The following is a 13,733-nucleotide window of genomic DNA, read 5'->3' on the forward strand; positions in this document are numbered from 1 at the left end:
GACTGGTGGTGGCCCAGCTATCTAGGCACCATGGTCTAGACAAGTTGACACACAAAATTAGCCACTGCAGACACGATATCTGAAATTGGACGCAGGCTTTGAGTCAAGCAATGGAATTAGTGGGGGAAAGCCAGGATCTCAGAAGGAGAGAGCCTTTTATGAATTTCTCATCCCAAGGCATCTAGAAGTTATGGAGGAGAAGATGTCCTATGACATGGGCAGCACAGAGCTTTATCTAGGCTGAGGCAAAGGCCCGAGTAGTGGGGCCTGTGGGAGCCACTGAGAATAGCCCTGAGCTGCACAGGCAGCTAGCGTGTCCTGAAAGGCATTTGTCAGGGTCTGCAGTCCTCAAGATCACTGGGCTATCTTGCTCAGAGCAGAGAGCTGGAGGAGGATGAAAGGGTTCTGGCCCAGTATGGAACCCAGTAGAAAATCAAAACTGGTGCACTGACTGGAACTAAGTAATACTAGCCCAGGCTCAACATTACCTCACAGAGTGACCTTGCCACGGACTGTTTAAACTCTCTAAGCCTCACTTTCCCCATTTGTGGATGTAGAGGTGACAAGAATTACTGCTGTGAGCACTTCCCTCTCACCAACACGAAAGGAGACAGTACACAGGACTCACCCCATGAAGCCTTATGAACAAATACAAGTGATGGGAAGTTAGAGCATTCCCCCCAACTGCTCTGTCTCAAACATACTTAAGCAGAAACATGTCAATGGTGAAAGGCCCATGCCAGGTCTCTGAGTAATGCTCCTCTACCTGAATCTCAAGCCTCAGAGCAGATATCCCCCCTTCAAGGCAATAAAGCCATCTGCCATTAGAATTTTTGTGTTTCCGGACCCAGCACTCCTGCATAACAGTGCTCACCTCTTTGATGGCTTATTTTATGTGTCAACTTGACTGGGTTGCAGGATGGCCAGATATTTGGTCAAATATTATTCTGGGTGTGCCTCTGATGGTGTTTTCAGAGGGGGGTATTTTAAGTTGAAGACCTGAATGGAACAAAAGGGATGATACTCCCCTAAATGACAAGGAATTCCTCCTGCCTGATGGCCTTGAGCTGGGACATCAGTCTTCCTGCCTTCTCAACTAAAACATCAGCTCTGGGGTCCCCAAGCCTGCCAGCCTTCAGACGAACCTAAACCACCAGCTCTCCTGGGTCCCCAGCCTACCAACTGCAGGTCTTGTAACTTCTCAGCCTCTGTAATTGTGTGAGCCAATGCCTTATCATAAATCTCTCAATATATATACATACATATATATCCTACTGTTTCTTTTTCTCTAGAGAGCCCTAACTAATCCCCACTACTCCAATCCTAAGGCTGCTTGATGAGAGAGTCCACTGTCCAGCCCAACTATGCACCAGCAAAGGTAATCTTCCAGAAACTGGACCTGCCAGAGTGAGTGAGCCTGGGCCAGCCAGACTTACCCATTTTGGTAATATATGGTATCAGTCTCCAGATATTCCTGACTCCCCTATGTTGCAGGCCCACGGTAGGATTGTACATCCCTACCCAAATGCCTTTGAAGTTGGGCACAACCATATGAGGAGCTGCTTTGGCTAATGATTTGTGAACAGAAGTGACATCCATCACTTGTGACCTGCACAGGCTCTGTCTCCCTCTGCTCCAGCAACAGGCAAAGCCTGGATGGTGCTGCTCCTTCAGCATGGCTTCTGGAGTGGGCACAAAGCACATCAGGGGCCCACTAACCCACAGTGGACATGTAACACAAGCAAGAAATGAACCTATGGTTTCATGCTTTTGGGACCTGGGAGCTGTTTGTTACGACAACCTGACCTTGTCCTGACTGATTCACTCTCTCTAACATTTACATCTGGCTCTCAGAGACAAGGCAGAGCCTTCCAGGGACTTCCGGCTCTAGTTCTGAAGTGGACAGCAGGCAAATGAGAGCTGCAGTGAGTGGTTCTACCGCTCGAATCCGCTTAAGATCTTTTTATGGCTCCCCATGGCCCTTTGCACAAAACAGTCTCATGATCTACTCCTGCTAACATCTCGGGTCTCACTTCTGTCAGTCCCAGGGTCTATGCTCTCTGCTCCAGCCACACAGAACTGCATCAAGTAGGTGTTCCCTGGACTCTAGACTCTGGTTCTGTCTGCTTAGGAGATCCTTCCTTATACCTTGCCCTTCCTCTCCATCCACCACCACCATCATTCACCTGGAAACTCCTATGCAGCCTCCAGGTTCAATGTTGTTTCTCCAGCTCCTTCTGGAAACCCCTGTGTGAGGCATTCACTTCGGTGTAGCATCATGGCCTGTTTCCTCATCTGCCTGATCCCAGACTGTGCCTTTATACTCCTCAGGCCTAGCCCAGGGTTTGACACATAATGCCCCATAAAGGTTTATTTGAATAAAAGGAAACAAAGAAGGAAGGGAGGAAGAAAGGACAACCAGTGGACAAACATCATCTTTTGCTTACCTGTATTGCTCTTTGGCCTGCATAATGACAAAGTCCCATTTGTAGTTAATTTTTTTATTCAAGAAATTGTAATTTTCCTAGAAATGGAAAATGAAAAGAACACTAAGCCCCATGACATATGCTGTGTGCAGAGGGCAGAGAGCTCTAAGTCACTGAGGGCATGCCTCTGGCCCTGCAGCAACCTAGCCCCAGCCAAATGATCTCCCATCCCAGCTTTGCAAAGACATGCATTCAAAGGGTAGCACCAAATTCTCAAAAAGCCTTTACAACAAAAGCCACACCCTGGCTTGGATTTTTTTTTAAATAAATATATCCCAAATCTGATTAGGAAGAGGAGAATAGAGTGGGAGAAAACACAGAAACTCAGTATTCAACGACAGAGCATCACAAATGCACAAAGACAAGTCCTAACATTGGCATGATGCTGGCTCTTCCAAAAATATGTCTGTAAATAATAAAAACACAGCAAGATTAATGCTGTCTGCCCAGAAATCTAGCCTTTTGAGGGCTTGGGTGTGTTCTTTGAGAAATCTGACTCATCTGACCTAAAACAAAAGCTACACTATTGTTTTCCCATCACCAACTATTGTGTGTCCAGTAGTCACTGAGGCAAGAGCTTAAATTACAGCAGGAGAAACTGAAGCTTGACATGGGGAGGAATTCATTTCAGGAGCTGCTTCTAAACAGATAGATGGATGAATGGTGGATGGATGGATGGATAGATGGAGGGATGGATCATGGATGAATGAATGGATGGTGGATGGATAGATGGATGGATGGTGGATGGATGAATGGTGGATGTGTGGATGGATTGATGGTGGATGGATGGTGGATGATGGATAGACAGTGGGTGGATGGATGGTAGATGATGGATGGATAGACAGTGGGTGGATGAATGGATGATGAATGAAGAGTGGATGGGTGGGTGGATGGATGGATGTTTGGATAGATAGTGGATGGATGGATGGTAGGTGGATGAAGGGTGGATGGGTGGGTGGATGGATGGATGGATAGATAGTGGATGGATGGATGGATAGATAATGGGTGGATGGATGGATGGATGGATGATGGATGAAGGATGGATTGATGGTGGATAGATGGTGGATGGATGGTGAATGGATGGATAGATGGATAGATGATGGATGGATGGATGATGACGGTACATATGATGTAGCAAAGGGGAAAGAGAAAAAAAAAAAACAGCTCAAGACTATTCCAACTATAACAACTTGTACTTGAAAGCATCTCTGTACCTTTTCATATTCTTCTAAAATCCCTTTCTTCTTCATATTTCGCTTGGCTAAATAGATGGCTGGAAAAGAAAACAATGACATTTTCCATCATCATCATATTTTAAAACTGCATCTGCAGCCTTTATGTGCATGAGGCTGCTGTGCTTGGCTTGGTGGGAAGAAGTCTCAGCAGACCCCTGCTCCCTTCCCTGAGAACACTCCCAGTACAGATGTGAACTGACATAAAAGTCATGATGACAGCAAGACAAATGTCACCAAAATGTGGCAAGTAAATAAGCAGCATGCTAAGCGCTAGCAAAAGCATAGGGGGCTGGAGTTTTACCATAGTCTGTATCTTCAGCTGGCCACTGCTGGGTGGGCCAGAAATACGGCGTCTACAAAAGAAACCAGGAAACCATATTTAAACACTGGGCTGTGACTGTCCCCCTGGACCCCCAGCCCTGTGGCTTGAGATGAAACTACTGTGAGGATACGAAACCACACAATTACCTTCTCAGATAAGATTAATCCCATATTAACACCAAGGTCAAGGCCATGACCTACCTGAAATCGGTAGAGGCTGTTGTCAGGCTTGAGAATGAGATTCCTGGGATCTTGCAGGGGGTAAATGTAGCCATACTTGACAATAAAGTTGCCCAAGTTCTGTGCCTCTGAGAAAAAACAGTTAAGACATGGAAGTCAAGAGCAGACACAGAAGGCTCATTGCCCGACCCCCACACAGCACCCCAAACTCCAGGAGAGGTGCCCCCATCCTAACAGCACTTAATCCAAGGAGTGAGGACAGTGGTTCCTGAACTTGGCTATGGGCAAATATCAGCTGGGGAGCATGGTAAGAGGAAGATTCCCACAGCCTGACCCCCGAGAATGACAACTCCTAAGTCCAGGGGAGCCAGTGAACCCAAATGTTAATGGGTATCACAGGTGTTTGGAGAAGCTTCTTTGGGCCCTTTGGGTCTGGAGAAGTCCCCAGGAGCAGGGAATGTCTCTGACCTACAGAAAGTTCCTCACTCAAAGAGGAAAGCAAAGAGGAGGCCAAGTTTATTGTCAACTTCTATCCCAAGCTGAATTCTGCTTGCATCCCAGGTCCAGATTCCATTCCCCCCCACCTCACTTTAATTCCCACCCACCTTCACTGAGCTTGGAAACACAGTCTTGTTTCTGGATTTGCATCAGTTAAAGGAAAACCTTCCTGGCTCTTTCTCAGAGGCACCAATGAAGCAGGTGTCTTTCCATCCATTACTGAGAGAGAATTCCATCCCTCCAGTCCTCAGGCCCAAGGCCCCAACCCACATCCCATCCCCATCTCAGCCTCCAAAGCCTGAGAAGACCTTCTCCCTATACCTCCTTCTTCGTGTCTCACTCCCTCCATCATCAAGCCTCATGTTTTATGCCTTGTTGTAGCAACAGCCTTTTTTTCTAGTGGGAGGTCTGTTCCTCAGATTCTTTCTGTTCCAATCCATCCCTCAAATTGCTGTAAACATCCCAGCTTAACGTATGATTATCATGCATACTGCCATGCTCAAAAATCCCCCATGGCTTCCTATTACTTGTCTCCCAGATAAAACTTGGAATTTGCAGGGGCGCCTGGGTGGCTCAGTCGGTTAAGCATCCGTCTCTTGATTTCGGCTCAGGTTGTGATCTCGGGGTCCTGGAATCGAGCCCCGAGTCAAGCTCAGTGCCAAGTCTGCTTGGAGTTCTCCCTCTCCCTCTGGCCCTCCGCCTGCTCACTCACTCTCTCTCAAATAAATAAATAAATCTTTTTTTAAAAAAAGTTTGCAATTTGCAAACATGCCAACGATACTCCTATCCCTACCCCTTCACTACCCTCCACACCCAGCTGAAGTCATTTCTCCCAATTTCCACTTGTTCCCGCTCCCTGTCTCATTCATTCCATTTCTACACCACAGCGCCTGCTAGTTCCCCCGGGAAGACAGACCCTCAGGGCTCCCCTCCACAATTCACAAGCATCCCTTCTTTCGAAACCAGCTATATGTGTGCATCACCCCTCCAAGAATTCTCTCTTGGCTGATTCTTCCCCAGCTACCTATTATTCACGTGCTCTCAATATTTTGTATGAAAAATTATTTTTTTCCCCCTGATTATCATGCCTTCATTTTTGATTCGGGTTGTTTTACACGTGAATGCCTTGTCTCTCGATGTCAATTTCTCAGAGACAAAGGTTAAGCCTCTGCTTAGTCTCTACCCTCCAGAGATTCTTTGGGGGCGCTGCACACACAGCTGTCCTTGTTGCAGGGGTGCCGATGAGCTCTCACCCAGATTAGAGATCCAAAGCCGCTGGGCGATCCACTGTAGAACGTCACTTCCTGCAAACCAGAAGTATTTGGCCATTATCAGAGCTTCTAAGCATATCCCCTGACCTCTACACCCTCCTCCACGCTGTTGCCTGACTGGTCTCTGCTGGGCTCAGCTGGGATCTCGTCCCTCTTCTGCTCCAAACTTTCAGGGACTCCCCTCCACTGCCCTCTACTATGTTCACTAAACCCTGCAGCCCATGATTCAGGGTCATCCAGGATCTGACTCCAGCCAGATTTCTCATTGAACTTCCCCCACACACCCTCGATAGTACTTATTTTCTTACCTTACAACAATTTGTGCATGGACTATCAGTCATCAGATAGGAAGTAAACAGCCTAAGTCTTAACACTGGAATAAAACCAGACCCAAGGCATGCTGTCTGTGGGGCTCCAGATGGAGCCTGGTCACATGAAGGTAAATCAGAGCAAGAGATGGGAGGAAACGTGGGGATGAGCTAAGGGTGAAGGGATGGTTCTCCTAGACTCCCAAGTTCCCAGGTGGAACTCCGAGGAGTCAGAAAATTCTAAATTCAGACCTGGCCTATCAGGTCATTGTGAAGGTACTTTGGTCAAATGCCCATGGCATGGCTAAGGATGGACAACCTACAATTCTTATCTTCCTCTCCATGCCTGGGGGCACAAGTGTCCAGAAATTACCTCTGTCCATGCCCACATGCCCACCATTATTGCTCTCAGTGGGTTCTCGTCTGTTGCTCTTAGTTTCATTCACCCCTGGTTGGCTGTCCTAAAGCAAAATTCTTCATCTCAAATCCTACATAAACTCCTAGCTAGGACTGGGTGTTTTAGACTTTCCACCTGGGGTCTCCTTGAATGCTACTCAGAGGTATGCAGACCAAGAGAGAGAGAGACCCAGGCAGATAGCAGACTGATTAGCGCTCTCCACCAAGGAGCTGAGGGTTTTCTCATCCATTTGACTGCTTCCTAAAATAGACCAAATAAGATTACAGGGCCACCAGCGTCTGCACCACGTGGTCTGTGTAATAGCGTGGCAAGCTCCCAGGTCAGCCACCTTCATCCCCAGAAGTCCTGGGTCACCTGCCCCCCAAGGAGTTGGGTGCTGATTACCCAATTTGCTTGTATCAGAGCTGATGCAAGACCCAGGGCTTCCCCCTGAGTCCTGTTCCAACGGCAGCTGAAATTCACTCACGGGAGGAACAGGAAAAAACATGGCAGGTGGGCAGCCTCGCCCAAACCCGGGAACCAAGTGTGCCCTGTGTGCAAGGAAAGAAAGTAGCTTATGCACACTGACAGCGGATAAGGGGACGGACACTGGAGTCACATTGCTGGGGTCAGATCCAAGCTCAGCCATGTGCAAGTTTAGTAACCAGGGGACCAGTGGCTGAACCTCTCCGCTTGTCCATGGCCCCACCTGCAAAAAGCAGATGGTCCCATCGACCCCGAACTTGACCGTGGTTATTAAGTGACACAGTGTGGGAAGTTGCTAGTTATCACCACACATCAAGCATCCGTGCTTGCTGACAGGCCGCGGGCCGAACTTGGACCTTGAGCCACAGATTGCCAACCCCTGTGTGTGGATGGTCCCAGGCCAAGACTAAGTCACAAGATACATTACCTGTCATGGCGTGAGGGACACTGGTGACCAGAACCTTCTGGCTCTGCATTCTGACCCCTGTCTCCGGGTTCTGCATGTCCTTCACTAGGACTTCGATCTGCAAAACAGAACCAAAAGCACTAGCTGACCAGAACTGTTTCAAAAGCCAAGCAAGGCCCCTTTCTGCAGCACGGAGAGAGCAAACGATGGGAAGGGGAGTCCATGGGGAGTTTGCGACCCGGCTGGACACTGAGTAATTCCAACACAACTAGATTCAACGTGTGATTCACAGACACAAACACCCTCGTTGGGTGCAGGAGCTCGGAGAAGTGTGCCCGGACTTGGAGATTCTGCACAGGCCCAGAGGAGAAGGGGAGGCTCAGAAAACAAGGATTTGGGTGCCTGGGTGGCTCAGTCGTTAAGCGTCTGCCTTCGGCTCAGGTCATGATCCCAGGGTCCTGGGATCGAGTCCTGCATCGGGCTCCCTGCTCAGCAAGAAGCCTGCTTCTCCCTCTCCCATTCCCCCTGCTTGTGTTCCTGCTCTCGCTCTCTCGCTCTCTGTCAAATAAATAAATAAAATCTTTAAAAAAAAAAAAAAAAAGAAAGAAAAGAAAACGAGGATTTTGCTGGACAGAAAGTGAGAAGCCATAGACACCAGTGCCCAGGGCGAGAGAGGGACAGACAACGGGGGCAGATGATGCAGGAACGACAGCCAGGGGCCGGATCACAACGGGCCTCGAAGGCCACTCCCGGAGTGTGCACTGGGCTCCCACAGCGACTGCTGGGCAGTGGCATGGTTCTGCCCAAGCTCGGGAAATGTGGCCCACGACAGAGAAGAACGCTGAAGTATGAGGAAGTTTGCCAAGGAGGAGAAAGGGACGGAGATCCATTTGAAGCTACTGCAAAGAAATGGTGGGGCTCCCCGCTTGCCACTTCTGCCCCATGGTAGCTTCTCAGGTGGGCAGCCAGAGAGAGTCGTTCAATTATTTTAGAAGGTGTCACTCCTCTGCTCGAAACCCTGCATCAGCCATTCCGCTCAAGGCAATGGCAGGGTTCCCCTACTGGTCTATGTGGTTGGGACCCCTTCCTCCCTTGACTCTCCCCCCACCACCGCCCACCTGGCTCCCTCCGATCCAGCCATGCTGGCCACCTTGCTGCTCCCTGCCCATGCCAAACACATACCCAGCCTTCTGCCCCAGGGCCTTTGCTCTGGCTTTTCCCTGTGCCTGGACTGCTCTTCCCTATGTAACTAACTCACTCACCATCTTCTTCAGCTAACATGCCCAGGAGGCCCACCCTGACCATCCTACTTAACACTACAACCTTGAACTCCTGGCATTCCTGATCCCCTACTCGCTTTTTCGAGAGCACTCACCCTCTAACATGGGAAATTATCTGCCTATCGATCCCAGTGTTTACTGTGTGTCTCCTTTGTTCCTAGAAGGTAAGCTCTTCAAGGGCGGGTCTTCTGTCCATTACGGCCCGATGTATCGTGCATGCTGGCATAGTGCCAGACACGTAGCTGGGACTCAATAAGCAGCTGGTGCACGAGTTAATATGTAAATGAAGGCAATGGCAGGGGCGAAAGGAAGGCACCGCTCTTAGAGCCCTAGTTAACTCGAGTGAACTGTACTTGCAAGTGATTGACTTGTTCAGTGAGGGTGGCAAAGTTTGTAACTCCTATGCTCAGAGTTGCCGGTTCCCAAAATAGAAAATGTAGGAAGTGCCAAAAAGAAGGTGCACCTTCTGAGAGCCAACGCTCCTGCTTTGGAATGCTGACTGAGCTCACCACGGTGTCTGGGAGGTGACAGGCAATGAATGCCCCAAGTGTGAAAGAGATAAGGGTCAGAGATACGAATTAGTCACGAGCATTGGAGAGAGAGGTGAAGCAAAGTGAACCAGTGAGCTGTCCAAGGGAGAGTGAACTTTATGCAGGAAGACATCCATCCACAAGGATGGCCCTGGTGCTCTTTATGTTTTTTTAATTTTATTAATAAAAAATAGTTTTCCACTTGAAAAATTTAAATGGAAGTAAAATCAACCGAAGGATATTTTAAAACAAACTGGATGGCTTGGCACAATTAAAAAAAGACAACCCACGTGTGTCTCCTGTCAATGTTTATCACGGGCACTGACAAAGCCTCACGTATCCGAGGTTTCAAGCTTCCTGTTCCCCCAGAAAACCCCTCACTCCTGAAGAAACCACACATCTCCCAGCCTGCCGTGTGCTTACTGTGGTCAATCAGTCATTCAACAACCAGGCAGTCACTCTGGAAAACCAAAGATAAGACGATGTGGTCCCTGAGCCCAAGGAGCTCACTGGTGCAAGGATATTATGGGACAACGTGGGAGGTACAGTGACGAAGGTGAGCTCAGGGTATGATAAGAACACAACAGCACCAGGAGAGGGTCAGGAGTGGGGACTCCTGGAGCGAATCTTAAAAAGATGAATAGGAATCAGGCACCAGAAAGTGGGGGAAATGGCTCCGGGGATAGCAGGAGCAGAAGCACAGAATACGAATGGGCAAGTAGGAATGAAAACCTTCCCCGTCCTTCTCCGTCCGGAAACCCTCTTCTGCAAATAGCTGGATGTATCCTCCTGGAGGGCTGCATCTCAAACCCAACCTGGCCACATTCCAGCTGCTACCCAAACCAAAACAGGTCACTGATTCACCTGCTTCCCCCCAATTTAACTAACTGGGTTATCTCATCATTATTCTCCTGCTTTTAAATAAAATAACACTCCCGCGCTCCGTACAGCCCTTTACAATTACCAGTCCTTTAGACGTTGCATGGTGGCTGTGGTACAAAGAAAAGAAACCCACGGTTCTCACAGCTCCATGGGGCTTCCGTTCTCTACTAACTGTGGGATTTCACTGAACCTCTCTGAATGTCCTTTCTCTACCGTAAAATGGGGACAGCGATAGTCTATGCCCAGGTAATTAACATGCTTTCGCAATCTCTTAGAATCTCATTAAGTAATTGTGTAAAAATGTTTTACAAGGACAGATATGTTATATACTCATAAAGATATATACTTTATCAGGGCGCCTGGGTGGCTCAGTCGGTTAAGTGTCTGCCTTCAACTCAGGTTGTGATCCTGAGGTCCAGGGATGGAGCCCGGTGTTGGGCTCCCTGCTCAGCGGGGAGTCTGCTTCTCCCTCTCCCTCTGCCTCTCCCTCCCATCCCTCTCTCTCTCTCTCTCAAATAAATAAATAAAATCTTTTTTAAAAAAGATATATACTTTATCAGGAGAGATTCATGTTAGTGGTTATGGTTGGAATCATTAATATTAGTAGCTTTTGTATAATTAATGCATCTTTGAAACTTTGCATGCAGGCTGTTTAGATGCCTGCGAATAAAAACCCTGCTCTCCTTGCTGTTCAAATACAGGTATTTATTGAGCATGATTAAGTGTGCTGCACTGTGGGGGGGCAGGTGATACAACAAGGTAAAAGACATTCTCCTAGTCCACAGAGGACTGGGAAGACATTTGTATGAAAATAAAAAGTTAACTAAGATACATGCTAGAGATCTGGGTGCAGAAAAAGCCCAGTTCAAATCCCTGCTCAATGTAGAAGCTAAGTAAATTGCTAAATTTCACTAAGACTCATTTCTCTGTAAAATAGAGATTACAATAGTACCTATATCATCAGACAGAAGATTATCTGAGATTCAGTGTGAAGAGCACTTAATATGGTGCTATGCACAGGCTATTTAGTGGATAGCAAGTGCAGGCTGAATTAGGCACCAAATAAAGGGGAAGGTGCTAACTGCAATAGGAACCAAGAGACGAGAAGAATGGCTGAGAAGATCTCCAGAAAATGTGCATGGAGAGTGAACAGGATCTTCCTAGATGGTGAGGATGGGGCTGTGTACTCCAAGGGAGTACAGAGGGAGCACAGATGGTCTGAGGAGGCCCTGGGCTTCTCTACGCAGGAATGTGAAGAGATCGGACTTGGAACCCTTGTGCATCGCTGGCGGGAATGCAAGATGGTGCAGCTGCTATGGAAAACAGTATGAAGGTTCCTCCAAAAATTAAAAACAGAATGACCAGCAATCCCACTCCTAGGTGTATACTGAAAAGACTTGAAATCGGGATCTCAAAGAGATATTAGCCCTGTCGTGTTCATGGCAGCCAAGATGTGCAAACAGCCTAAATGTCTGTCAACAAATGAATAAGGAAAATGTGACAGAGACATACAATGGAACACTGGTCAGCCTTTAAAAAGAAGGAAACTCTGCAACAATAAGGATGAACCCGGAGAACATTCTGCTATGGAGAACATTTTGCTAAGGGCAATAAGCCAGTCACAGAAGGACTGCCTGATCCCACTTATGTGGCATACCTAAATTCATAGAATCAAAGAGTAGGATGGTGGTGCCAGGGGCTGGGGGAAGGGAAACGGGGGGCGTTGCCAACCAACAAGCATCAGGTTTCAGCTAAGCAAGGTGAAGAAGCTCTAGTGATCTGTTCTGCCACATGGTCTGTACACTTCAAAATGTAAGGAGGTAGATACAATAAGTGTTCTTAGCATAACAAAATACAATTTTAAAAAGAGGGATCGACAGAGACTGACCCAGCTGCACTGGAGGTGAAGGGTCACGCAGGGGAGCAAGCCTGAGGGCAGGCTGCACCTGCCCAGACACTTTCTAGGCTCACAGATTGTTTGGAAACAGAAACTATCCATTTCGGCTCCATTCAGAGCTGCCATCCTTGGCCTTCTGCAGGGTCAGGGCTTGGTAGCGTCTTGGCCACTGGGTCAGCCTAGAGCTTCCAGCAGTGAGGGAGCAAAGGGGCGAGCCCAGCACTTCTCCTCAACACGGGGGACCAAGAAGCAACAGATGGCGGGAGTCATTCCTTCTGCAAATTTACAGGCTACTCCAAGAAGTGCCTGATTTTCTGAGGTGCGGGCTTCGGCCTCCCCTTTCCCACATTAGCTGCCAGATGAAATCCCATATTTGTTCAAAAAATTTTTGGATGAAACAGCCATGCTTCATAGAAACAGGGGGCCCAGATATTGGAGAAGAAAGAGAAATTGCCTTATGAGTGAGAAATCTGAATTCCTCCAAGAGAAAGCCAGTGGATTAGATTCCTTCTCTTCACGTTAAGGAAAAAAAAAAAAAATCCAGTTATAAAGAGTTTGAAAATAATCTTCAGGGGAGGAATAATGAGAGTTATTTTAAAAACACAATGAGGGGAGTCACATTTCTCTCCAGCAGGTGTGTCACCGTTCACAGAAAAGAAGGGCCGGTGGGAGGAGGGAGCATCACATGAACCTCGAGAACATTTTGAGGGCATTCAGCCCGGTGCAGTTCCAATCAATTTTCCTTAGAACTTTCCTCAGATAAATTCCTCTGAGGGGTCTCCCCAGTCACCCAAGGAGACAATGAAAGACTCTGTTATGGGCTGAACTGTGTCCCCCCCCAAAATTTGTATGTTGAAGCCTTAATCCCCAGTACCTCAGAATGTGAGTGTATTTGGGGAGAGGGTCTTAAAGTGGCCATTAAGGTAAAATGAGGTCATTAGGAGGGCCCTGATGCAATACGACTGCATCCTCATAAGAAGAGAGATTAGGACACGGGTACGTACAGAGAGAAGGCCATGTGAGGACACAGGGAGAAGGCGGCCATCGGCAAGCCAAGGAGCGAGGCCTCCGAGGAAACCAGCCCTGCCGATACCTGCTCTTGGATTTCTAGCCTCCAGAGCTGTGAGGAAATCAATACCTGTCGTTTAAGCCACAGAGCTCATGGTACTTTGTCATGGCAGCCCGAAAAAAAAAGAGTAGACTCTGCATTCTCTCATCCATTCCAAGAGAATCCCAACCGTTTCCAAGTTCTCCAAAGAGCCAGCGAGAAGCCCTGGCCTTTCTACTCCAAAAGGCTGCCAACTCTCACACCTCCCCCTGGTGTCCCGTGGGCGTCCCCGGAAGATGAGGCAGAGGCCAGTTCCCCACCATCAAATGTCAAGGCCCACTCCCAACCAGACTCAGCCAAATCTCCTTCCCAGGCACAAAGACATGGCGCACGGCCAGGCGGTGCTGGGCCACCTGGGACCCTGTGTTGGGGGACAGGGGCAGGGGTGGAGGGGTGCTGGCCCCACATTCCCACTCTCAGAAGCCAACGTGCTGTGGTGTGACTGCAG

The 13,733-nt window shown here is 48.3% G+C and overlaps 1 protein-coding gene across 4 annotated transcripts in view; it reads right to left on the bottom strand.

Annotated features, from left to right (window-relative positions):
• RGS9 (regulator of G protein signaling 9) overlaps positions 1–13,733 on the bottom strand; it is a 75,302-nt gene that overhangs the window by 46,276 nt on the left and 15,293 nt on the right. For all 4 annotated transcript variants that reach the window (XM_064583642.1, XM_064583641.1, XM_054510733.2 and 1 more), the window contains 6 exons: positions 7,610–7,706; positions 5,974–6,024; positions 4,244–4,350; positions 4,023–4,074; positions 3,701–3,759; positions 2,448–2,524 (listed from right to left, as the gene is read on the bottom strand). In XM_064583642.1, coding sequence (XP_064439712.1) covers positions 2,448–2,524; positions 3,701–3,759; positions 4,023–4,074; positions 4,244–4,350; positions 5,974–6,024; positions 7,610–7,685 — 422 coding nt within the window. In that variant the 5' untranslated portion in view covers positions 7,686–7,706. The remainder of the gene's footprint in view (positions 1–2,447; positions 2,525–3,700; positions 3,760–4,022; positions 4,075–4,243; positions 4,351–5,973; positions 6,025–7,609; positions 7,707–13,733) is intronic.

The sequence above is a fragment of the Mirounga angustirostris genome, unplaced genomic scaffold (assembly GCF_029215605.1).
Source record: "Mirounga angustirostris isolate CCGP_5_RB_7025 unplaced genomic scaffold, mMirAng1.0.hap1 SCAF_17, whole genome shotgun sequence".
Classification (NCBI taxonomy): domain Eukaryota; kingdom Metazoa; phylum Chordata; class Mammalia; order Carnivora; family Phocidae; genus Mirounga; species Mirounga angustirostris.